The sequence below is a fragment of the Astatotilapia calliptera genome, chromosome 6 (genome assembly GCF_900246225.1).
Source record: "Astatotilapia calliptera chromosome 6, fAstCal1.2, whole genome shotgun sequence".
NCBI lineage: Eukaryota > Metazoa > Chordata > Actinopteri > Cichliformes > Cichlidae > Astatotilapia > Astatotilapia calliptera.
In genome coordinates this window covers 15,094,228-15,120,688 of record NC_039307.1, presented here as the reverse complement: position 1 = coordinate 15,120,688, position 26,461 = coordinate 15,094,228, and the positions used below count along the sequence as shown (strand labels likewise).

The 26,461-nt window shown below is 39.6% G+C and overlaps 1 protein-coding gene across 3 annotated transcripts in view; it reads left to right on the top strand.

The window, feature by feature from the left end:
* Positions 1–373: 373 nt before the first annotated feature.
* The window catches only part of evi5l (ecotropic viral integration site 5 like), a 46,037-nt gene continuing 19,949 nt past the window's right edge, over positions 374–26,461 (top strand). The window contains exons 1-8 of one of the 3 annotated variants that reach the window (XM_026170522.1): positions 374–810; positions 18,891–19,282; positions 22,802–22,991; positions 24,133–24,357; positions 25,205–25,279; positions 25,503–25,628; positions 25,846–25,989; positions 26,197–26,286. In XM_026170522.1, the coding sequence (XP_026026307.1) occupies positions 19,041–19,282; positions 22,802–22,991; positions 24,133–24,357; positions 25,205–25,279; positions 25,503–25,628; positions 25,846–25,989; positions 26,197–26,286 (1,092 nt within the window). In that variant the 5' untranslated portion in view covers positions 374–810; positions 18,891–19,040. Of the gene's footprint in view, positions 811–15,214; positions 15,246–18,890; positions 19,283–22,801; positions 22,992–24,132; positions 24,358–25,204; positions 25,280–25,502; positions 25,629–25,845; positions 25,990–26,196; positions 26,287–26,461 lie in introns of those variants that run through there. The other 2 variants (XM_026170524.1, XM_026170523.1) reach the window with 2 other exon arrangements.

The window sequence follows — 26,461 nt, the reverse complement described above, 5'->3', positions numbered from 1 at the left end:
CAGCACATTTAGTTTTGACAGTTTACATTATACTTATTATACTTATTATTATTATTTTTATTATTATTATGCACTCTCACTATCCAGTAACAGGTAGCTGCTTCTGTCGGTTATAAGATAATCAAAAGTATTACCACAAATTAGTTGAAACAATTACATGTTTTTTATTTTTATTTATTTATTTTTTGTCAGATAATGAATAATATCGTTGCCAAATACCGATAAATCCGTTTAACTGACACCGCTCTGTGACACCTGCGGAGCCCGCCTTCTAACAGAATAAAGCTCCTCGGTGATTGGTTGTATACGTTGTCCTTCCACTGGAATCCCGTAATTCGGCCCTGCCATTGGCTCGTGGCGTGTCGCTCTCGCCTCGTTCCGCTGTTTGATTGGTTCGCCTTACCTCGAGCTCAACCTGAAGCCTAAGAACGCCAGCCATTCTGTGTGATTTACTTGCAATGATTGATGCATCCGTTTATACCACATCCCTGCTGAGCCGTTGACTACATCACACGGCTGTCATGGTTATTTCAGTGGACGCCTCCAGAAATATTTTTCTCCTCTAAATTCGGTTCGCACGCGCACGTCCCCTCTCACCGCGTGCGCTGCCTCGCGACCAGCGAGCGAGAGACGCGGCGCTTCCTCCCCGGTCGAACGGCGGCAGGAGGATGGCACTGTGCTGGACGGCGTATTTGTCCTCGGTGGTTTATTAAGATTTTAATTAGCCGGTAACACACGTTTGACGTTTACGACAGACCGGCTTGGGAGCGACGCTAAACACACCGCTCCGATTATGGAAAAGGAGTGCAGGTAAGCGTTAACGAATCTTATTTGTTTATTTGACGGTTTTATATTTAAATTAAACATTAGCGTTTTCACGAGCAGTCAGTTGAAGGGCTTGCGAGCTTATTGGTTTATTAAATGCTATGATAACTGAACGGGCCGACATCAGTAGCAGCCGCTGCTTCCAGGGTCTGCTCCATTTGTATCAGTGAAAAAAATCCACTGTACAACATGCCAGCGGAGACGCGGCCCATTCATTAGCACATAAACCATATTTCTTGCTAATGCTTAGCACGCTGCTGGTGTGCCATGTTTATATCGTCTTTTCCTCAATGTCCCGTCCTCGTTTCGTGTCGTTACACAATCATGTTGCCGTAGGAAGCCGGAACATTTGGTGCCGCAAAGCGAGAGGATGATGTGTCATTTTGGCCACAGATGTTGATCCAGCCGAGCCATGAGCCGACTGCAGAGCATGCAGGCCCCTGTAGTCCAGGCATTCTTAAGCAACAGCAGCAGGCCAGGATAATGAGCTGTCATGTCCAAACAAACCAGGCCAGTAGATTACAGGATCTTGGAGTATGAGTTTGCAAGATGGGATTATAGATAGCAGAGGGACTGCTACAAATATCTCCCTCCAGATGTTTACTGTACTGCTCATGCATGCCCTCTAACTACTCATCATAGGTGAATCCGGTTGTTCTTGCTGTATTTATCTAATCAGAGTGGGGTTAACAACTAAATCCCTTGTAATGTGCTTGACTGGCTTTACTGCTCTTACTACAGGCGAGTTAAATAACTCACTACTGACTCATGAGGGCAGATATGCTGTATAATTTTAAAAACCCAACTGTAATAACAAAAATAGAGAAAGGGTGGGTCGTTGCCCTGTACCTGTGCATGTGCAATGACAATAAAGTTGAATTCTATTCTATTCTATTCTATTAAATACACCACACGCCTCACTAGTCAAGAAATTAAACAATTCTCCACCCTTCTTCCCCCAAGTACTCTTTCTTATCTTTTTTAAGAGGGCAGACAGTCCAAGGATGCTCCATGAATGAGGGCTTGCACTGAGTAATGGGTGAATAATGGGCTTGTCATGTGTTGATGTGAGATTCAGTGAGATAATGTTTATTTTTACCTGTATAATCCACTCACTGTGCAAAAGCCTTCTCACACATTTTGCTGTCAGGGAAACCGGTATCAGATTCTCACATCCTGGTGACCTTGTTTTTTAAGCGCAAAGGCCTGAAACTTCATCTTTATCTGATCCAGCAAAGAAATAGAAACAAGTGACTAGTACTCTGTGACATGCAAACACACCCTAGTTCTTCCCAGCCAATCTTTTCCTTTGCACTCTGCAACTGACACTGCTTCCTCATTATCTGTGTAAGACTGTGGTGAGCAAAAAGGCTCCGGGCAGTGTCTTAAAGATAAACAATCTCAGAGATGTGTGTACACCTTACATGTGTGCATTTGTTTAATGTGTGTAGCAAGAACAAGAGAAGGGCTATCACCTCACAGCTTTGTCAGTGTACTATACAGATTCTGTACATGCTGCCGTCCAGGGTTATTGTTGTCTGCCACTGTGTGTGGTTGTAGGAGAGGACCATCAGTAATAAACAGGAGCCCCATGTGTGTGTGTCCTCACAAGATGGAAAGATTGATTTTTTTTTTTTCCTCACGCCTGAAACAGGACTGGTCTTTAATGACTGGTCTCAGTAAAGATGTCTCTTCTTTGAAATCTTATGCTAAAGCAAAACATTTGATCTACTATAGTGTCTTAATGCAACAACAGCAGCATAGATTAATAATAAAATAGTGACATTATGATATATTTTTTATTTTTTTGTTAACAGTTCTATTCATTGATTCAATGGGGAATCATTATTATCATATATGCGCAGTTTCTCTTCAGATGGACTTAATTTTTTTCATGTACAGGACAATGATGTTTTACTCAGTGTTTTACTCCCAAGGTTTAAATGCAGCTTTTCCTCACACTGTAGATGTTTTGTTCGCTGATTAGGTTAGTATGCGGTGCTGTGCAAAAGTCTTGTGTCACTCCTTATCTCTTTATATTTTGCTGGGTAAATTGGGAAGTGGCTGTGGTGAATAATAGAAACATAAATGAAAATGCAGTATATGTTTGCATAATTCTAACAAACTTGAAAGTTGATATTTGATATGGTCACCTTTGTTCATCAACAATGCCTGAACCCTCATACGCTCTTCTTTTGATGTTGGCTGCCTTTTGTTTTGATGATCCCTCACTGCTTCAGTAATGTTGATTTCTGGGCTCTGAGTCACGTGCTACTCCATACTGCCCTTATTTATGTTAGTTTTTGCAGTCCTTCTTTATTCTGAGTGCACCTTAATTTACTGTTACACACACACACGTTGCATGCAGGGTGGAGCTGACAGAGACAGATGAAGTGAAGAACTGTTAACACGGCTGGTTACAACATCTTACATTCCTGTAAATGTGGTAAAAGCTTCCAAACACGTACTGCCTCTAAGATACAAATGACAGTGACTTTTCTTTGTCGCCACTGTCTTTTAGTCATACCTGCTCACATTGACCACAGTTGCAGTTAAATTGAAACTACGGCAAACATAAAGAAAAGCTGTTGTTGTAGCCAATGTGAAGGGCCTCCAAACTGCCTTCCTTTGCTGTTAGCTAACTATGCTCTGTTGCCGCTGTGTAGTGTAGTAAACAACATGTAGCTCATCATCACCTATATCCTATCCAGCTTTACAAGTAAGGATTGGACTGGTATGTGATCCAAATATCAGATCACGGCATCCCCAGATGCAATCCATGCAAAATGTGATTAAAGTGTAGATTTATGGTATAGTAATAATAACAGAATAGTGTTCCTTTAAAATACTCTGTTTGGACTGATGCTTGGGGTTCCTGCTTGGTTTGCTGGCTGTCTGTGTTTATGGTTGCCTGGCCATTTGCATGGCACTGCACTTCATTTCTTTTGCTGACACATGGAAACAGGGAGCTGCTTGATGACCTGACTGCTGTGGTTCAAGCTCACTATGACTGCAGCTCCTCCTCAGCCCTCCTCTGTCTGGTTTATTGTTCTCTGCAGATTTGTAACTAGATTTGTGTTACCCTGCAGGTTTCACACAGACTGAATTGTGATCTCATTTTCATACTGCTGCTGCACTTGGGATTTATACCAAAATGTAAATTTGACTTATATACCGTAGGGCCATATTTATCAAGGCTTGTGTACATGAAACTATATTCATTCATTCACCTGTTTGAATAGTAATTTGATGTAGCTTCTTTGGCAAAAAGAATACCAAAAGAATATGTTATTGTTATGTTCATGCCTTTGATTACCAGTATTTATTTATTTTTTTAAACATGGGGTTTTTCTGTACAAAAGATTGATGCCTTGCAACTGAACAGTTAATGTTTAGCTGTCATTTAAAATTAACACGAGGGAATGATTTACCATAGTATGAACCTATGAGAGTATGATTAAAAAAAGTGAGATACTGACATATTATGAAATCCATGTCATCACATGGGGCTCTTGCTGTTGTATAAAGTATAAAGTGGCACCGTTTGTATTTAAAGCCTTAAATGGTCTACCTATCAGCATATCTACAGGGTAGAAATAGTTATCCAACACAAGTTTTTAAATTAAACACAGCATGCTGTGTTTAATTTAAAAACTTGTGTTGGATAACTATTTTGCAAACTCGATAAACAAATATTTAGTCCCTTTACATAAGTAAAAGTTGTAATTCTACCTTAGTATCCTTTAGTGCATCTGTTTTCAAATCAAATATATATTTTAAGTTCCTACAGTAAAAACATTCATTAAGAAAAATGGCCCTTTTCAATCTTTATTAGGGGAGCTGAGCAGTCCTATGCTCCCCCTGAGCTTTATTATATTTCCATTTTCCTGAGAGACTTCAGGCAGTTAAAATTTAATTTGAGAAAATTTAACAAAAAAAAAAAAAAAGATCAAACAAATACAAATTTCCAGCAGCAAACAGCAGATGTTTGTAATCAGAATGGGTGATTAAACAGCTCGACAACTGATTAGTGCTTCTGACGGCACTGCTGGGAAAGTATGAAATCTTTAAATAATGTAATGAATGCAACAGGAAAGCAAAAATAAGTCAGCGACTGAAAAAGCTTAACCACCAACTGGCTTTAGGCACGCCGTGCCAAGCCGTGAAAACATGCGTTTCCTTCCACCCCAGCCTCACAGCAGGGATGGTTGTACTGAGCTACACATCTGTGATCCTGTGAATCTTTGCGGGCTGGAGTTCAGCTTCACTCCTGTAGTCTGAAACAACTAGAAGCTTCATTTATTGTTGACTTCACACCTTTTCAGATCTTCTTTAGGCTAATGGACAGCTTTCTCCTGCTTCACAACATTAGTGTCAGAGAGGATTCTTTTGTTGTGAAAGCCTTTGAAAGAAGTCATTAGTTTAGCAATCATTGCCTGATTGTCACTGTTCAGTACATAGCTTTTTGTGTTTACCTGTATGGAGAAGAAATAGAGTTAACCATTCAGTTATTCTCGGTCTTACCATCTTGTAGTTCACTTTTGACATTATGGATGTTTTACTTTTTTTTTTTTTTTTCCAAAATATTGATTAATCTGACCTGTTCAAATCTGATCATTCAGTGGCACAAAAGAGTCAGCTGTGACTTGAAGTCAACAGTAGGTTGTATGGATGGCCATTTCTAGACAATTTCCTGTCACAATGGCACTCAGGGGAACCAAACCTTCTAGAAAGGGATACTAATTACATTTAGAGCAGGAAACCATCAGTCATAGGAAGTGAGCAGGGTCAGTAGACTTTGTGAAGTCTCAAAACAATATTCATTGGCTTTGTTAGTTAATTTTCCCCAAATGTGTCTCCTCCTCATTTACAGTGGGGCAAAAAAGTATTTAGTCAGCCACCGATTGTGCAAGTTCCCCCACCTAAAATGATGACAGAGGTCAGTAATTTTCACCAGAGGTACACTTCAACTGTGAGAGACAGAATGTGAAAAAAAAATCCATGAATCCACATGGTAGGATTTGTGAAGAATTTATTCGTAAATCAGGGTGGAAAATAAGTATTTGGTCAATAACAAAAATACAACTCAATACTTTGTAACATAACCTTTGTTGGCAATAACAGAGGTCAAACGTTTACTATAGGTCTTTCCCAGGTTTGCACACACAGTAGCTGGTATTTTGGCCCATTCCTCCATGCAGATCTTCTCGAGAGCAGTGATGTTTTGGGGCTGTCGCCGAGCAACACGGACTTTCAACTCCCGCCACAGATTTTCTATGGGGTTGAGGTCTGGAGACTGGCTAGGTCACTCCAGGACTTTCAAATGCTTCTTACGGAGCCACTCCTTTGTTGCCCGGGCGGTGTGTTTTGGATCATTGTCATGTTGGAAGACCCAGCCTCGTTTCATCTTCAAAGTTCTCACTGATGGAAGGAGGTTTTGGCTCAAAATCTCACGATACATGGCCCCATTCATTCTGTCCTTAACACGGATCAGTCGTCCTGTCCCCTTGGCAGAAAAACAGCCCCATAGCATGATGTTTCCACCCCCATGCTTCACAGTAGGTATGGTGTTCTTGGGATGCAACTCAGTATTCTTCCTCCTCCAAACACGACGAGTTGAGTTTAGACCAAAAAGTTCTACTTTGGTTTCATCTGACCACATGACATTCTCCCAATCCTCTGCTGTATCATCCATGTGCTCTCTGGCAAACTTCAGACGGGCCTGGACATGCACTGGCTTCAGCAGCGGAACACGTCTGGCACTGCGGGATTTGATTCCCTGCCGTTGTAGTGTGTTACTGATGGTGACCTTTGTTACTTTGGTCCCAGCTCTCTGCAGGTCATTCACCAGGTCCCCCCGTGTGGTTCTGGGATCTTTGCTCACCGTTCTCATGATCATTTTGACCCCACGGGATGAGATCTTGCGTGGAGCCCCAGATCGAGGGAGATTATCAGTGGTCTTGTATGTCTTCCATTTTCTGATGATTGCTCCCACAGTTGATTTTTTTCACACCAAGCTGCTTGCCTATTGTAGATTCACTCTTCCCAGTCTGGTGCAGGTCTACAATACTTTTCCTGGTGTCCTTCGAAAGCTCTTTGGTCTTGGCCATGGCAGAGTTTGGAGTCTGACTGTTTGAGGCTGTGGACAAGTGTCTTTTATACAGATGATGAGTTCAAACAGGTGCCATTCATACAGGTAATGAGTGGGGGACAGAAAAGCTTCTTACAGAAGACGTTACAGGTCTGTGAGAGCCAGAGGTTTTCCTTGTTTGAGGTGACCAAATACTTATTTTCCACCCTAATTTACGAATAAATTCTTTACAAATCCTACCATGTGAATTCATGGATTTTGTTTTTCACATTCTGTCTCTCACAGTTGAAGTGTACCTCTGGTGCAAATTACTGACCTCTGTCATCATTTTAGGTGGGGGAACTTGCACAATCGGTGGCTGACTAAATACTTTTTTGCCCCACTGTAAATGAGGAGGAGACACATTTGGGGAAAATTAACTAACAAAGCCAATGAATATTGTTTTGAGACTTCACAAAGTCTACTGACCCTGCTCACTTCCTATGACTGATGGTTTCCTGCTCTAAATGTAATTAGTATCCCTTTCTAGAAGGTTTGGTTCCCCTGAGTGCCATTGTGACAGGAAATTGTCTAGAAATGGCCATCCATACAACCTACTGTTGACTTCAAGTCACAGCTGACTCTTTTGTGCCACTGAATGATCAGATTTGAACAGGTCAGATTAATCAATATTTTGGAAAAAAAAAAAAAAAAGTAAAACATCCATAATGTCAAAAGTGAACTACAAGATGGTAAGACCGAGAATAACTGAATGGTTAACTCTATTTCTTCTCCATACAGGTAAACACAAAAAGCTATGTACTGAACAGTGACAATCAGGCAATGATTGCTAAACTAATGACTTCTTTCAAAGGCTTTCACAACAAAAGAATCCTCTCTGACACTAATGTTGTGAAGCAGGAGAAAGCTGTCCATTAGCCTAAAGAAGATCTGAAATTTTAAGTGGGGGAACTTGCACAATCGGTGGCTGACTAAATACTTTTTTGCCCCACTGTATACCTAATACCATAGCATGTTCAAACTTGACAAATCTGGAAAACCTCTGCTGCACTATATGCACATAAACACTCATTGATATATACTGTGCAGTCGATACATGAGAGCTGTTTGGAGCGCAGATTGTCATTACAATACTACTAATGACGGTGGATGATGTCTGCAGGAGTGTCAGGTAGCTGGTGAATATAGACTCAGATTCACTGTTGAATATCTCTAGCAGACGGAAGACAGGATTAGAAAGTATATTGGCTTCACAGATTCAGTGGTAATTAACAACTAGACAAAGCTTTGCCTGGAAGCGGGAGGGAAGCTGGATTTTATGACCTTGACGTCATTTGATTAAAAATCAGTGTACACAGAAGTTAAAAATAGTGACTGAGCTGTGACTTCAGTTATATTCATGAGTTAAATGATCACCCAGAGACAGAGTTTAAAGTAACAGCATGTCTTACTTTTCAGACATTGCACAGAAGTACGCTCCATAGAATGTTAAAATCAAAAATAAGAACATCCCCATCTTACAATGGGATGTTTTGAGCAGTGTGGAGACCAGCAGCAGTCACAAGGATAACGGGTACAGTAGTTGAATAGCGTGCCAGAGAAAAGTCCACGTGTCAGAAGCTAAGCATGAGATCATGTTGGGACAGCGAGGAGGTTAGCAGCTACAGATTAACAAGGGTCATGCTTGTTGTCACAGCAGGAAGACTGTGACAACTTGCTAATTTTTGTGTTTGTTTTTATTTTGTTTTTGTAAATCTTGATATATTTTTTTTAGCTTTGTGTTTTTGTGTTTTTCTTACACCTCCAAGTGTATGTATAATGTAATTCCTCTAAGGAAACTGCGGATCCATCTGTTTATTACTTGATCTCCTAAAGAGATCAAAAGAGAGCATTTTGTTTTTGTCACCCTCCCTATTATAACTGCCTCAGGGTGGATCAGTGTCAAAGTCGAGCCCAGATGGGGACTGTGAAGACTTTTTTTTTTTTTTAAGCACTAATGTTTTGTTAATCGTAAACATCGTAAAGTAAGGTTCCCATGCAATATATGCATATAACATTGTAAATGCAAATTCATGTTAAATCACGGGGGGTGGTGTGTGTTTGTGTGCAGAGGACAGTCAGAGGGGGAGATAATGGCCCTGTCTGTTTGTGTGGACAGTGAGAGCTCGGAGAGGATGCATTCAAGCATAGACTATGCACAATGCCATAATTGTACACAGTGACGCGGTGGTGGAGAAACTAAACATGTGCATCACACAGTCGTTCACATATTTATCAACAAATCATTATCGAGATAGGATTTTATAAACACAGGTTACGAGTGTGGAGAAATGCCACGGCACAACTAAAAACTATCCTTTCATTTGGTGCACACGCATGCTCAGAAAAGCAAATATAAGTGAAATACCATCACCACCACTTATTACCTTAATACTCTCTGTTCTCTGCAGTTCCATGCCCACAATGACATTACTGCAGGCCTGCAGTCATATACAGAACAACAGCCAAGCTCTGAAAATATGGCTTGTTTTGCTTTGCCAGAGACCTTCACAATGTCACTGTGTGTGTGTGTGTGTGTGTGTGTGCGTGTGCTTGTGAGTGAGAGAGACAGAATGGGGCAGGGGGACTTTAAATCCTGCATGACTCACACCTTTTACAGTGTGGGTTGACCACAATGACACGGCTGAATAGTCCTTTGTAGTACTGAAAACCTCTCAAACGTCTTCTCTGTTATTCCTAAAAGGCAGTCCCTTTAGAAGATGCTATAATGGCATGTAGAATATTTTTAATGCAGTACATTAACCCAGTTTTCAATTAATCTAAAGACCTCTTTATTAAGTCTTTATGTATTAGTCTAAGCTTGAGTCGTATTGTTTGGTCAGCAATAATTTAAGCCCAGCAGGGCTTAAGCCAAAGGAAAATCTGGCGTGGATATTTGTCCATATCGCTGTAATAATAGCAGTTTGCTGTCCATAAAGAGTCGGCATTGAGACATATATAATTTAAATATTCTATGATATACTTTTGTGTCTTTGGTGCAAAACATCAAAGCTTGGCCAGGATAGTGAACACGAGCCCTCTGTATTCACCTGCTGCTTGCTGGGAAGCGAGAGCCAGAGGCTAAAATGCCGCAGGTATCTTGTAGAGTTATACATTATGTCAATAACCGAGCTCACTTCAGTCTTGCTGCTGGGGTTGAGGCTTAATTGACAAGGCAGTTTCATCAGGTGCTACACCAGTCTGTCAAATGAGTTTCAGAAGAAAAGGCAGATTGACATCATCTTTTGATTGTTACAGCAAATCCTGTTAAATCAAAGTGATTGTATTTCAGATTGGGTTTTTTTGTTTTTTTGAAGAAGCCCTTTTACAAATGTGATTGGTTTCATAGGCTTGTTAATGGCTCTTTTGATTGGACTGGTTAAGATGCATGAATGTGGGCCTTGTTTCTCCCCATGCACTGTTCAGACAGTTATGCTCCTCTGCTTTCCTCTCCCCTCCTGCAGGCTGTATTTCTGCTTTCCTTGCTGTGTATGTCAGCTTCTTGTGCTTCATGTTTTTCAGGCCAATGAATGTTTCTCTTTAATTTTAATGCCCTGTGACAGAGCTGAATTTCTTTATTGCGCTGTTTTGGAGTTTTTTGATGTGAAGACAGTTTGATCTGAGTCAGTTAGATATGATAGTTTTAATGAATTCACTACACCGCTGTTGTTCGTTGGGATTAAACTGACTATGAATAGACGGATTATACAGATTATTAGCTGACCAGCAGTTTGTGTGTGTGTGTGTGTGTGTGTGTGTGTGTGTGTGTGTGTGTGTGTGTGTGTGTGTGTGTGTGTGTGTGTGTGTGTGACACACACATCTATAAAGCAAGCTTGGGAGATCCAGAGGAGTCAACTGTGACCATTTTTAGCCACTTTACAAAGCAGCACTACTGCTAATGTTCTGCACAGACACACTGTGTCAGTCCCTTCATTTCTGCAGCCCAGTCCCACACCACAATATGTAATGTCTCTGTTAGTCCACAATGCAAAACAGTTTATTTTCAGCGTAAAGACCTGCAAACTGTGAGATGCATACCTTTTGGGTTTTTTTGTTGTTGTTTTTGGTTTAGCTTGTTGTAAGGACAAAACTCATCTGACATCCTATCAAAATGCAAAGTGCAGCAGAGTTAATGTTGTGAATGAGCGTCATCTTCTCCTAACCCAGACTAATTAGTTTTTTGGTGCTTTTTAAATGGAGGTTCATTTCCCCACTTGGTACGGTTCATTTGTGCAGATGCAAACAAATTAATCAAATTTGGGCGCAGACCAAAACAATTGCAGCGAGAACATTTGGAGACAGTGGTGTCAGTCCAGGTCCAAACAAACTCCAGGCACTGAACCCAGTGGCACGCTGCAAGTTTATGCAAACACCTTCTCATCGCCAGTATGTATCTCAGATGTGATAGAGTACCAAGAACATGCGGAATGTAGTAACCAGCCCTAAAATGAACCAAGGGCTCACTAGTCCAAAATTGTCCAGAACACAGCACCTTTTCATGCATTTATTTTTGTTGCTTTTTCTGAGACACATTTGGCCAGTAAATGGACACACCTGGTTTGTAGGGACTCATTTTGTTTTGGAGTTTTCTCTGTGAAAAGAAACTTAATCACAGGAAAAAGCTACAAGTACTCATGTCCTGATTCTAAAAAATTTACAGAGAATTTGGGTTGTCAGATAGTCAAACAAAACGGCAACTAAAATGTAATCTTAAAGTCATGCAAAAATAAATATAATTCTACCACACACGTGCTCTGCAAATGTGTAGCATTTGAGTGAAAGTGGGATTTTTACACACATAGAATAGTTTGTATTTGTATATGTGTTGAGTGAGTATTTGCTTTGCTTGTTTTCTTTGATATGGGTAAAGATTTTTACACTGGCCTTCCATATCCAGATATCTTCAGACATATTAGGATGAAAATGTGGGAAATCCAAGGTCAAAATGTGCTGTCTAAGAGAAGTGGGAATCATTGTTACTGTGATAAAAAGCATTTTGATTTATTGCTTCAAAATAGGACTGTAAAGCAGGCACACTGACCAACACTGCTATTACAAGCTTTCATAAATGTTACATTCACCTGGCCTGCTAAACAGTTTGTATTACAGTCATCTAGCTTAATTGAAAAGGTGTCGACTATTGTACTGTTAAAGGTATTTTGAGCTTAAAATGGCATTCAGCAGTCGCTTTTGTTACTTGTTTTGAACAAGTAAACAAAAGTCTTAGTTTTACATAGCCTTGTATCGAGTAGGTCTGCACATAACGTAGGTGATGAGATTGTGTTACTTTTTTAGCTTATCCCAAATTGGAAGCTTTGTTGAGCTAAGTGTGTTGAGTTTTAGTTTAGTTTAGTTTTTTTCGGTTCAGTTGAATGAACGTTAGCTTTGCCATACTTGGCTAACATCCTCTGTATGTGAGCTGAGATCTTACAGTATGTTTGCACTACTCCCCAAGTACTTTACTTTCATATAATATTCCTTACAAATCCCACATGTCACATCCATATGCTTCATGTTTAAAAAAATAAATATGTCCATGCATCTAATTCAAATGTGGATGATACTTTTCAGATTTTTTTATTTTTTACTTTGCCTGATCCCTGCTTCCACCTTGGGTTTACCAACTTCCTACTGTGCGACTGACGTTACCTCGCTAGAAAAATCATTAAGCTCAATGGCACCATCTGGTGAAGTGAAAAAGTAATTGGTTTTATTATTCTACTGCTGACAAGTTACTTTTTATTTGAAACCATATGATATTGTATCGATATCTGGTGTCTTTGTTTCAACACAGCATCATGGCGATGCTGTGTTGAAACAAAGAATGTTATATCATTCGATTGCTGTATCGATTGCTGTATTGATTTTTTTTTTTTTTTTTAATTACCCAGGCTAACATTAGCTAGTAAAATATTACGTTTATGCCAAGCTTGTGCTTTGTAAGGTCCTTATCGCTGAAAGTATCAAGCACACAAATGCACATGTAGTAGGGCTGGGCGATATATCGAGTTTTTTAAAAAATATCGATATATTTTCATACGAGATATAAGATGTGGCAATATCGTTTATATCGATATAGCCTATGTTACGTTATAATTATACTTGTGGAGCCGCAGGTTTGCCTCTCTTTCGTCCACTTTTGTCTCTACGCAATGTTACTCGGCCTCGCCTCTCCTTCACTGAACACAACTCCGCCTCCCCCATAGCTTCACCTGCAGGCAATGACAAGATGAAAGCGGAAAATCTCCGTTAGCGAGTTACCGCGGATGGCCCTGTGCGTGGGGCTGGATGGCGTCAACGTGTTAGCGAGCTAACCGCGCTAACGACATGCAGCCCGGAGGGGCTGCACGGCCTAAAATCCTTTCATTTTCTCAAAACTCGACAGTGCGCCTTATGTATGAATTCTGGTTGTGCTTACTGACCGCGAACCGATTTTATGTGGTACACAGCGCTCAGCAATCTGTCAAAAAATGTTTTAATATGACTTTGCTAAGCTACGGAGCTGCACGGCTTGATGTCGGAGGATTACGGCTACCGGGGAGGAGCCTCGCGGAGTGATACGTACTGTGTGTGTATAAGGACCACAAATGGCACCTGTTTAGAGACGTGGTGCAGCTGTGAAATCTGTCTCTTTGTTATTACGCTCAGCGTCTATTAGTTTACATTTTGACTGCACAATTGTGAGCTTTTTGTTATGCACAAAAACAACATTGTTTTCTTTTATTTATGGACCATGATTATTTAATAAATGCTGATAATTTATTTTTGAGTAATTTCTTCATGTACATCTACGCTGTATGTAAATAAAAGTGCCCGTGTGACATCTGGGACACAGTGTGACTAAGAACTCTCTTTTTGTTCTTAACTTATGGCTTAAAAAAAAAAATCGAGATATATATCTTATATCGCCATCCAGCTAAAAAATATCGAGATATGAATTTTGGGTCATATCGCCCAGCCCTAACATGTAGCTTCTTTTTCTTCTTTTTTTTAATCCTTTATTAAAGAAATTCAACTACAGCTCAAAAAGCATGATTGCATCAACAATCTGCTGAATGATGAAGCCTTTTTTTTCCTCCTGGGAAATCACACCTCGGTTTATCTTATGAAGAATTCAATTAAAAACTGCCCTCAGCAGGGGCGGAGCGTGGGGGTGGCTTACTGGGCTTAAGCCCGGGTTGTTTTGTCAGAGCCAGCCATACTAAGGAGAGCTTAAGTTTGACCAGGTACCAAAGCAAATCATTCGTACTGTACAAATAATGTAAATATGACGGTGAATCACGAAAGATTGATATCAAACTGATCACTTGACCAATATTACGTTACTTGCTCTTCAAGTGAATCAACAAATGGCGAAATGAAAAGCCGAAGAAATGCTATTTTTTTTTTTTTAGAGAGTCTTAGCTTACGTGTGTTTATTTCATATTTTCAGTTCTTACCCTCCCCGACTAAATCGGTTTCAGTAATGCACTGAAATATAAGACTGGACATTAGAGGGCTCTTTCAAAGAAAAAACTCAGGTAAATGTTATTTTATATATTATGCTTTGTATGTTGTTCAGTATATTTCTATGCAAAACAAGAGGGATTTCAGTACACAGCAGGATATTCACATTTGTAACCAGATATTTACATACACTTTAGGGAGAAAACATAAAACATTTTTACTGTACAACATTAATTTAGAGTAAACTTTTGTTTTAGATAAATATTGAAATGTCTTTTGAATTAGTTAAATGTCAGAATAAAGAGAGACAGCTGTCTATTTGTTATCACTTTCATCAAATTTAGGAGTACATGTACACTAAGTTTATTGTTAATTAATAAGAAAACTGCAGACGATTCCATTCTGAGCTGAAGAAGCTTCTGGTAGGTTAGTAGAGTCCATGTGAGTAAATTGGTGGCACAGCTGTGGATGCATATAAGGCAAAACACAGAGCCTGTTTCTGTGACATGGGAACATCAAGAGATGTCAACCAAAACACCAGGAAAAGAACTGTGGAGCTCCATAAGTGTGGCTCAATTTTGAATACAATTTGGTGTCATTTACAATTAAGAAACACAGATAGGTTCTCTCTTTACTCTTAAAGTTAACAAATATGTTTTTCATATTTATCAATCTAAAAAAATAAACATTTAGTCTGATTTGATGTTACAATTAAAAAAGTGTTTGTGTTTTTATCTGAAGAGTATGTAAATATCTGGTTTCAACTGTATATTTGATGATTGTCAGCACAAAGAGGAAGAAGGAGGAAGAGAGAGGAGAATGAGGACAGATGGAACAAGAGCAGGTGAGACACACATGTTAGTCAAATGGTTGTTTACCAAAAGTATCACCGTATCATAGGTCCTCATGTATCTCGTACCTAGAGCTGGGCGATAGAACGATAACGATATGTATCGCGATATAACTTTTACTCGATAGAGAAATTAAGCTATCGCGATAGACCTCGCCGCTCTTGTCCTCTTTAAAAAAAAAAAAAAAAAAAAAAAAAAGGTCAGCCAATCTAAATTAAGTAGCGCAGAGCCGAACCAATCACAGCCGCAGCGTCACGTCGCGTGACTTGTTACATACAGCACAAGTGCCAAGCCGCACGTGGGTTTGTTTGGGAAGCAGCCAGCGGGTAATGGAGCCAGCGCATAATGGAGGAAATGAGTGTGCCGACTAGAAAAATCAACCGAGCGTGACCGAAGAGAAAACAGATGATGGTTCCAACGCCGGAGAGATTGTCGAACGGAAGAGCCATAGAAGTTCCGTAGTGTGAAGGTATTTCGGCTATTTCAAGTCTGACAAAAAATAGAGTAGCGTGCACTGTAAATTGTGCCGAAAGCAAGTCTGGAAATACAATAAACTGGTGCATGCGTCACACTGCGCCACGTTATTGTTTCGGTGAAATGAATTTCTACAATACTGTTACTGTTAATTCTACTCTCTGCAGTGTTTAAATGCTTACATATACACACAGTTACTGTCCCTCCACACATACGACTCGGTTCTGCTTCTATGCCCCAGCTTTGTTTACTTTTTCCCACCGAGGCTTCTAGACTTCTGATTGGCCAACATTTCTGCACGGTTAGGAATCTAGCGCCACCTGCTGCTTTGGCATGTTCATAGCAGCGTTTTCCTTCATTTCTGCCTTTATGTGTGGACGGGATTATTTTTTAAAACGAAAACGGAAAATCTCCGTTTTCAAAAATACCCGTGTACGTGTGGACGTAGCCTCAGTCTCTGACTGGAAGCGCTAATTCGTCATTCGGCTTTTGTCAGACTAAAGTAACTGTTAAAACTGTTTGAAAAGCTCAGCTATACAACAAGGAGAGATTGAGAATTTCCTTTTAGTTCTCAGTTTATTTGATATTGACAAAAGTTAGTCAGTTTTGTCTGTTCTTCTGTAAAACAAACTAAGATTTATTTTTAGAATTAATATTTTGTTTCTAAGTGGAATTGACAATTTAGTCTGTTTCGTTTGTTCTGTTTTGAAACTTAAACGCTTTAGCGGCTGCCTTTTGTGTAGTTTGCAATATTTGCCTTTATTTATCTGAAAAAGTCTCATGTTCCTTAAGTACATCTACCCTGTTGAACTTATTATGGGAAATAAATATTTAAATAAAAACAAGCTGCTGATTATTTCACATTTTACTTGTGAGCAACAGCACATTTAAATCTTACAAATATAGTTATTTGGCTTATATCGTGATAGATATCGTTATCGCCTGAAATGAAAAAAACATATCGTGATATGAAAAAATCTCATATCGCCCAGCTCTACTCGTACCTAGTGTTTCTTTTTAGGTTTACTATTTTTCAAATTCTATATTTATTAAGTTTTGCAGCTTGTTTGCACAACAAGGCTAAATAATTATATAAACTTTTCTCAATCTAAATAGTGGACTTTGGTAGAATTAAAAAATAAGTGTAGTGGAGGTCTATGATGATTTTTAGTGCTACTATCATCTAGTTCTGATTCTGGTTCTGTCTTGGTTAAATCCTAAGTAGTCCTGATTTTGAACTGTTGTAGTCCTGTTTTAATTCTGGATCAGTTTTGGGTCTGGTTGAATTGGGGTTTAGTCCTCATGTCTTGATACAGCCCCGATTTTGTTCTGCCTTGCTGCTTAATTAAAAAACTAGTTTAAGGTGTCCTGCACATGTGATATATATTTTTCCCTATATGAAGTCATTCTTTTTTGAACAAAACTCAAAACAGAGCCTATTAATCTTTCAGTCATTTCTAAACCCCCCCCCCCCCCAAAAAAAAAAAAAATCCCACATGCATACTACCCTTTAGGTTCTAAGCCCTGGGTGTTTCAAATGTCTGGCTCCGCCTCTGGCCCTCAGCCTTCTGTTCCAAACCAGCGGTGTCAGCTGCTCATAAACTGTGTGAAATCTGAGTTTATCTCTCTGAATTTACTCTGTAATTCATTTGATTTGTTTAATAGTCTGGTTTTAATAAATTCCTCAGCTGCTTGCAGTCATTTTGTGGCACTGTTTCTGAATGTAGATGAATGTGTGACCATGTCTTAGTCCTTCTGAAAGCTGTGCAGTGTGATCTTAACCGAATAACAGTGTAACAAGTAATTTGCAGTAACTTTTTATTGTGATTTTTTTTTTCTTTTTATATGCTGACAGGTCAATTCTTCCCTCTGATGGAGGAAAAAAAAAGTTGTGATTATGTCTGTGTAAACCACATTAGAGCACTCAAATCTGTGATAAAGAGAAAATTAGCTTCATACTTATTGATTTCTGACTCAGAAACTTGATTATTACTATAACTCATTGTTCTACATCAGACTTTCAGCTTCACCTTCTTTATCCTTCATAGAGCAATGACATGAAATTTACACCCCAGGGGCCAAATCAACCCAGTAATAGGTTGCCATCTGGCCCGCAAACAGTTTTCTGTTTTACTAAATGAAACTGACTGAAGAGGATCAAAGCTTTGTTTAATGTTGTGTTAACTCTTTTCAATGTAACCACAGTATTTTTACCTGTAGCTTTAGAATAGATAGAAATGGATTATTAGGTGTGGGTGACATAGCCTCCAAATTATATCACTATATTTCAAGGAAATTCTGATAATATTTCTGACAGTAATGGGAGAAAACATTATTGGAAGCACTTTTTGGTGCTTCCAGCTTACAGGCAGTGGTATTTAGTGGTATTTATTAGTGTGAATAAAAATAAAGGACAGTTTCCATCCTTCTTTTCCAGTGAGTTAATGCCATGTTGACAGAGTACCTGATTCAAAGGGAGAATCTGTTGCTACAAGGCACCAGCAGCAGCAGTACAGTGCAATAGCAGTGACACATTAAATTAAGAACAAAATTAGCCTTCGTACTATTTTCTTTGTAAACTTTAAATCAAATTTGCATAACTGCTAAATACTTTAACAGAAAAGTAACTTAATCATGTAACTCCTGAGGAGTCGGCACAATAGTGTGAAAGTTGAAAAATATGTTGTACCTGGAGTGTTTGATCTTGAGTTGAGCTTGTTAAAAGCTGCTTAAAGCCCACACATGACCAGCTAGCATATAGCTAGCATGTCCGCCTTCATAGACTAGATGTTTTTGATGGTGTGTTTTTTGCCTCAAGTGATGAAACAAGTTTGTTGTTTCCACCTTTAGCAGGAACAGTTTTGTTGCATATTTTGTAAAACGTTGAGCTTTCTTGGAGGTTGTTGTAGTAACTCCCTGCTCCTTGTTAGTAATGCCTGGTTTATTTTTGTCATTGTGTGCACTAAGGAGCATAAACGCTTGATATCGTTTGATATCATGATATGATACTTTCATATCGCATCATTATACTGGTATTATCAGGCAATATAGTATGGCACCTGTGTATTAACTTATCAAGTTAATAATAATGACATGAACTAAACTATGTTTGGTTTTTATTTATTTAGCCTTTGCTCACATACATTTCTTTTAATTCTTGGCAGGTTTGAGGACCTCTGATCATATAGGCTTGCCTGGTGGCCAATCAGGCAACAGCCAGGCTCACTAAGGAGGGAGACATACAGTGAGACTGGGAGACGTTTTTTTTGAGCACACCAGCACTGCTTTACCCACCTCACGCCAACCTCAGCGTCATGTCTATCCCCAGCGGCAGCCCGGAAAGAGAGGGCTCTGGTGGGGCTCCCCCTCAGCTGGAGTGCCCTTCCTCCCCACCTGGCATGGATCCAGATCCCTCATCGAATGGCAGCCCTGTGCTCAGCCCAGACTCCTCTTCCCACGATGCAGTGCTGTCAGCACCTGCAGCCTCCCCAGCAGACTCCGAGAACTTGAGTCCTGATGAATTAGAGCTGCTAGCCAAACTGGAGGAGCAGAACAGGTAAGATCAGTAGTTGTCATTGTTGTGTTAAGCTTTTAAACTGAAAACACAGCAGTTTTTTAGCTTCAATGTGGCCCAGGATTTATTAACTATTTGACTTTTTTTTCTTGTATAGGAAGCCAGTCAAATCTAAGTCTTTGTAACAAACCTTGTAGCACCATATCAGACTAAAAAAAAAAAAAACAACAACTGCGTGAGAGCTGCAAGTTTAATTGCAGTTTTCACAAGAAAATGAAAACTGCATGTTTAAGAACCCTGTTTATGTTTGATGCACTGATTGAGGCATGTGCAAAGTGTTATAGCAGCACAGCATTGTTATCAGAATGCAGTAGTCTCTTTTTGCAGAAAATCTTCCCCAAAAAATCTGCTTCTGCCTTGATTTAACACGGAGATGCCTGAAGAGATTCGCCTGTTCACAGGGAGATGAAGCTGAAAAGACACTAAAGCGTATTGCATGCCAGCAGTTATGACTTCACATTTGGCACACACCACTGAGCACAAGGACAACAGTGAGGATGAACTGCTGTTAGAGTCACCAGGCAAATCTAATAAAAACACTTAAAAAGATTGGCAACTTTGGCCCAAAATAAGCATTTTTTTTTCCTCTGCAGATTTACTCACTATTACATTGTCAATATCTGCCTCATCTCACCTGAAACTCTGAATGAATGTCTTGGTAATTGAAAAATTGGAAAATTACTATTATGTTCATGCCTGTGAGTGTATGTAAACTTCTTACCACAACTGTAGATACTGTGAAGGAACGAGCTGGTTAGGCATGAAGTCACAGAGCAGTTACAGAAAAAGTAGATTTTATTTTATCTAAAATTGCCAAGAAAACCCAACAAATTTTTACAAAAGTTAAAATATTTTTATGAATCCTTGAAAGAGATCAAATAAATAGCTAAACTCAAGTTGTGTTATATAATCCCCTGTTCAGTGTTGGGAAGGTTACTAAAATGTATTCCACTACAGATTACAGAATACATGCCCCAAAATGTATTTTGTAACGTATTCCGTTACATTACTCAATGAGAGTAACATTCTGAATACTTTGGATTACTTAATAATATATTATCATGCTTTTTACAACTACATGACTGTACTATTGCTGTGTGATTTATTACTATTACTGAAGGCTACTCGCCATACCAATACCAACTAGATTTTTAAATCTTAATATAAAATGAGTAACAGTAGGGTGGACATTAGGTAAGGCTGCACTTTTTGCGGCGATCACAAACTATTCAGCACGTATATAAAACAGGTCCCATAGTAAAGGGACCTCTGGCTAATACGTCGGGTTGCGTGTCGGGCTGGTAACCGAAAACTAGTTTTACTTTCTTGCCTGGGTCAACTTTGCTAGCGAGAGGCAGAGAGAGGCGTTGAAAGGCTGCTCCAACAGAACTTATTGTTTCGGAGAAAAACACGAACACAGTGTACAGTCGAGTCTTAATAGCTTACTTACAACTGGGCTACACTGCCCATGAGGCTACATTCTTTAGGGCTATGCCTGTAACACTCTGCCTATTGCCTTCATATTAAATAATTTTTTGAACAATAATTTTTACAAATATTTTGTCACATCATTATGCGGGCCGCAAGTAGAGGTGACAAGGGCCGCGACATTGAAACACAGGCATTAGAGGCTCTTAATGCGTGTTTTGTTTGGGTTTCCACCAGCGTGAAATTACCAAAAATACAGAGGGGACAGCCTAACATATGAAACAGGAAAAGACTCCTGTGTAATCCCTTTTTTTTTTTTTTTTTTTTTTTTTTTTAAATTAACAAAGTAACCGTATTTGGAATACCACCCTTTAAAATGGTAACTGTAATGGAATACAGTTACTCATATTTTGTATTTTATATACGTATTCCATTACTCCCCAACACTGCCCGTGTTAATATTACAACTAACTGCTCAAACAGAACAGACCCAAAATCAGCTTAAACAAACCAAAGACTGACCCGACAAAGGAGAGATAAAAATACTGCCTCATCCGATCAAATGAGAGACACAAGAAGAACATACACTCTAACAAATGAATTCATTAGAAGGAAACAAACCCAAGAGTTATAGTTATAGTAACTATTGGTTACTTTATATTAACATAAATTAATTAGAACTAAAGTCAAGAGTCCAAGGAAATAGTCCTGCATTCCTGGGCATTCCAGGACGTCAGCAGCTAAACGGACTCCACGGCATACTAAGGTTAAACTGTGTACCACAAATAGAACCAAGGTATTTCAATAAATGCTAAACAATTACGAGAATGATGTGCGATATCAAAGATTGTGTTGTCAAGTTTGTGTTCGTGGAACTCAATTATGATGAGAGGTTCCCTGCAGCAAGGAGCCTTCATGGTGTTACGGCTTCTTTCTAGGATTGTTAAAGTTCACATATGGAACAGAAAGGAAACACACAAAGGTACATCTAGATAGAAATTCGCATTGAAATTACCATTTTTGACATCCAAGTGTAATGGAGTCAGGCATGATGGAAAGTAGGATTTATAGCAAATATAAAACTTTTCTGGTTTTCTGATTAATACAGCTGAATTGTGTAGCCTCTGTTAATAGTCACGATAGCGGGAGGGTCACATGAACCACCATGGGGTTCACTCAAGACCAACTTTCTTTAGAGAATAAAATTTTATAATCAAAAAGGATTAAAATAAGATACTTTGCAATTTCTATGTTGTGTGTTACTTCAGGAAGCTCTGTGTTTCAGGATCTATTTTTCCAGGGATAAATTTGAACATTTATTTTCTTGGCTTCAGAGAAAATAATTGTTGTTGTTTTTTTAATTCAAGGTTGAGGTTTAATCTGTGTTAGGTAATGTTTAATCCCACACAACCAGGAGCACTGGCCTTTGCATTGGAATTTGTATTTATAAATGTGTTACCTTAAATAATCCACCACTGCAGAAGGAGTGTTTTCATTAGGCTGTATTTACTGCCATCAAGCTAAAATCCCAAGAAATCACATTGAGAAGAAGAACAACAGTAGCACATTTTCAGCTTCACAGCCAGTCCCAGCAGAATGGTCAGAGTGCTGGACGGAGGTGTAAAGTGACTTAAAAGAAACCGACATTTGAGGTCAAAGTGGACTGAACCTTGGAGTAAAGAGCTGCCCTTCTTAATCACATCACCTCTGCATTTTGCTGCCCTGCTGTACAGCAGACTCCACAAGGACTTAAAGGAAATCACTCGCCCCAGCCTATATTTGAGTTCGAGTTCTTCCAAATTCAAACTCATAGTTCAGGAGCATTTTAGCTTTAGCTTAGCATATAACCATTAAACGCCCTTCCCACCTAAATAAATGAATAAATAAACCAAGGGGAACATGCCTTGCAGCTGCTGGTGCCTCTCTAAATTTAGCATTTTTTGCAATGTCACATTCTGCCTCTCGCTCTCGCTTATCTTAGCTTAACTCTCCAGTGTGTAACATAAATAAGCTCTCCTGTGTGATCAGTCATAAATTCAGCTTCCTGTTCTCATAATCTGTGTCTTCACGCAGGTTGCTGGAGGCTGATTCCAAGTCCATGCGGTCAATGAGTGGCTCGCGACGCAACAGTGGCTCCTCGCTGGTCTCCAGCTCCTCGGCCTCCTCAAACCTGTCGCACCTGGAGGAAGACACGTGGATCTTATGGGGCCGCATCGTCAACGAATGGGAGGAGTGGAGACGCAAGAAGGACAAACTCCTGAAGGTGAGGGGAGAGTCTGGCACTTGAAGTGGAGAATGAAGTATTTGGAAGGCACATGTGGTTTTTTTCACTGAGAATGAGTCACTGAGTGCGATTCAAAATAAGAACACCAGTAAGGAAATTATGAGCCTCCTCATTTTATTTTTATAGTTGGCGGGTCACATTTCACAAGTCGATTTTCCAATTTGTTTCCTAATGTCTGACTCATATTCTAGTTTGCTTTGTTTTTTTTAAGTGGCTGGTTGGTCATTTATAGCTTTGCTCACAGACTATGACTGGTTTATTTCTATTCGTGAAGTCACAGTGGGTGTCCTTTTTCTAGCTGTCTGCAAGTGTGCTCAAAAATGTCTCGCAGTGTTACCCTCAAATTCAGCACAAACAAAAACACTATTGGTATGAAGCTGTCTTTTTTGTTTGTTTGTTTTTAATACAGTAAAATACCAATAATCCCCTCTATCTGCCCTCTGCCTCCCATCCCTCTCTTTGTGTCTCTGTGTCCTCCATCACAAAAAGACTAAACCCCCAGGGAAGACAAGACGGATGAGAGAGGACACAATAAAAATGAGTCAGGGGAACCTGGGAGCTCACACAAAAATCTATAAGCAGGCTATAAATGCTGAAAATAGAAAATAGCAATCCATCATAATTTACAACTGAGTGTGATTACAAAACGATGCTAGATTGTCCTTGTAAATATAAATCTGTTAGCGTTTCATAATTGAGTTTGCATTGATGTCTTTTCTTCTGACGTGCTTTAATATCTGTAAAATGACATCTTTCAGTATATAAAGAGGCTGGGTATTAATAATGGATTGCATTTATATAGCGCTTTTTGGGGCCCTCAAAGCGCTTTACAATTCCACTATTCACTCACACACCGGTGGAGGCAAGCTACAGTTGTAGCCACAGCTGCCCTGGGGCAGACTGACAGAAGTGAGGCTGCCATATCGTGGCTCGGCCCCTCTGGCAATCAGCAGTAGGCAGTAGGTGAAGTGTCTTACCCAAGGACACAACAACCGAGACTGTCCGAGCCGGGGCTCGAACCGGCAACCTTCCGGTTACAAGACAAACTGCCAACTCTTTGAGCCACGACCGCCCTGTACTCTATTTTAATATAACTCGTTTCACTCTCTCTGTCTTCCAGGAGTTGATCAGAAAGGGCATTCCTCATCATTTCCGGGCCATCGTGTGGCAGCTTCTGGGCAACGCCACAGACATGCCGGTGAAGAACCAGTACTCTGAACTGCTGAAGATGTCCTCCCCCTGTGAGAAGCTAATCCGCAGAGATATCGCCCGCACCTACCCTGAGCACGAGTTCTTCAAAGGCCAGGACAGCCTCGGACAGGAGGTCCTCTTCAATGTCATGAAGGTGAGAACTGCAGCGTTTGATCACCTCAAGGTCTGAATTTATCAGGGGGAGGGGCTTTTTTGTGTTTTTGAAACATGGTTTATCATCTGTAAAAACGGACTTATTTACACTGTGAGCTTTGAAATATGTGTATTGGTCACACTGGAGAAAAAATAAGACCAAACCAAAAATGGTTACAAGCACTAAGCGCTGATTTTGGTTGAGCCGCAGTCTTCAATCACTCTGTAGTGTCACTGTAGCACAACAGATGGATGAACAGTCAACTTTCTGGAATTTCCTTCACTTGCTTTCTTAAATGACACATCTACAAATAAATGTCTGGATAAGAACGACTAATATGGATATGTTGATTTAACAGTGGTGTGAAATTATTGTATTTAGCTATTGTATAAATTTTTTTTTTTTAATTCCGACTTTATTTCAGAATGACAGGAAGTGCTGTGTAGTTTTAATGAAACCCTAACATGCAAAACTAAAAGCCATTTTTAAACCTTTAATCTTTCTGCAGCAAATGGAAGGATTTGATTGGCTGTGTCTTTTTGATCAGACTGGGTTTTACCTTCATAATGTGATTTTTTTGTTCCTGGGGAGAAAAACAAATTGCAGAGACACACAAAAATGTGGAAATATGTTTACTATCATGGAGACAAGCTCGTTTCCTGTCTGCAAATCAGTCGAGCTCCCTTGTAGCTGAGCTGCTCAGGAAATGAAGGGACCTCTGTTGACTTGTTGGTCCTGTCGCTAGGTCTGATTGTCCTGTCACAAATAAAGATGTATTTTTCTAAACATACAGAACATAGTAACTGAAATCTGTTGTGTGTGTGCATCCTTTTTTTCCTTTTTTCAGGCGTACTCTCTGGTGGATCGAGAGGTGGGCTACTGCCAGGGCAGCGCATTCATTGTTGGATTGCTTCTAATGCAGGTAATTGTCAAACGGTGTGCTGCAGGAAACTGAACCATAAGAGAATATTTTTGCTTCAAGGCTCAGCACATTTTATCTGTAAACAATGTCTTTATTATAGCCACAGTTATTTATGTAGCAGGTCTTTGAAAAATTAAACTGCAGTTAATTTGTTTTTTGAGATGGTGTATAATACAGAGTCCAGCACAGTTTGATTTCTAACAATCTTCTCGCCTTCTCCCAGATGCCAGAGGAGGAGGCCTTTTGTGTTTTTGTTCGTCTGATGCAGGAGTATCGCCTGAGGGAGCTCTTCAAGCCCAGCATGGCAGAGCTCGGTCTCTGCATCTACCAGTTTGAATATCTGCTACAGGTAAAGAGGAAGCAGGAGCGTGCATCTAAAAAACGATAAATGTTGCAGTGTGAACGCTCTCCACAAAGGGGCAGCAGATCTTTCTTTTCTTTTTTTGTTTTTTTAATCTCCAGCACATCACTTCCTTTTCAGGTATGTTCTCTTGGGTCTATTTTAATTTTTTGAGATGTTAACTTTCTTTCCTGTTTTTGTTTTTTGTTAACATTTGCGATTTCAGGAGCAGCTTCCAGAGCTGAATGTCCATTTCCGGTCCCAGAGTTTCCACACTTCCATGTATGCCTCATCCTGGTTCCTCACGCTTTTTCTCACCTTTCTCCCTCTTCCTGTCGCCACACGCATCTTTGATATTTTCATGTATGAGGTAAGAAATATACAAAGCATACAAAATATCAAAAGATCGGTTATAACTGTGGATATGTTCCACCTTACTAATTGTGTTTTTCATACATATATATATATATATATATATATATATATATATATATATATATATATATATATATATATATATATATATATATATATATATATATATATATATATTATACAATATCTGACCTCTCTGCAGGGCCTAGAGATTATCTTCCGTGTAGGCCTGGCAATCCTGCAGTACAACCAGACTGACCTCATTCAGCTGGACATGGAGGGCATGTCACAGGTACGCAGCTGTAGCTTTGCGGTGCCTTCTGCAGAAATTGTTTTGTGCACAGATTGAGCCATGAGTCAAAGGCTGAACGTCCCACTTTCCTTTTTGCACGCAAGCTTCCTGAGCTACAAATCTAAAGTTATGATCTAATTTGATAAAAATAAGCTGCTCTCGTTTACGTCCATTC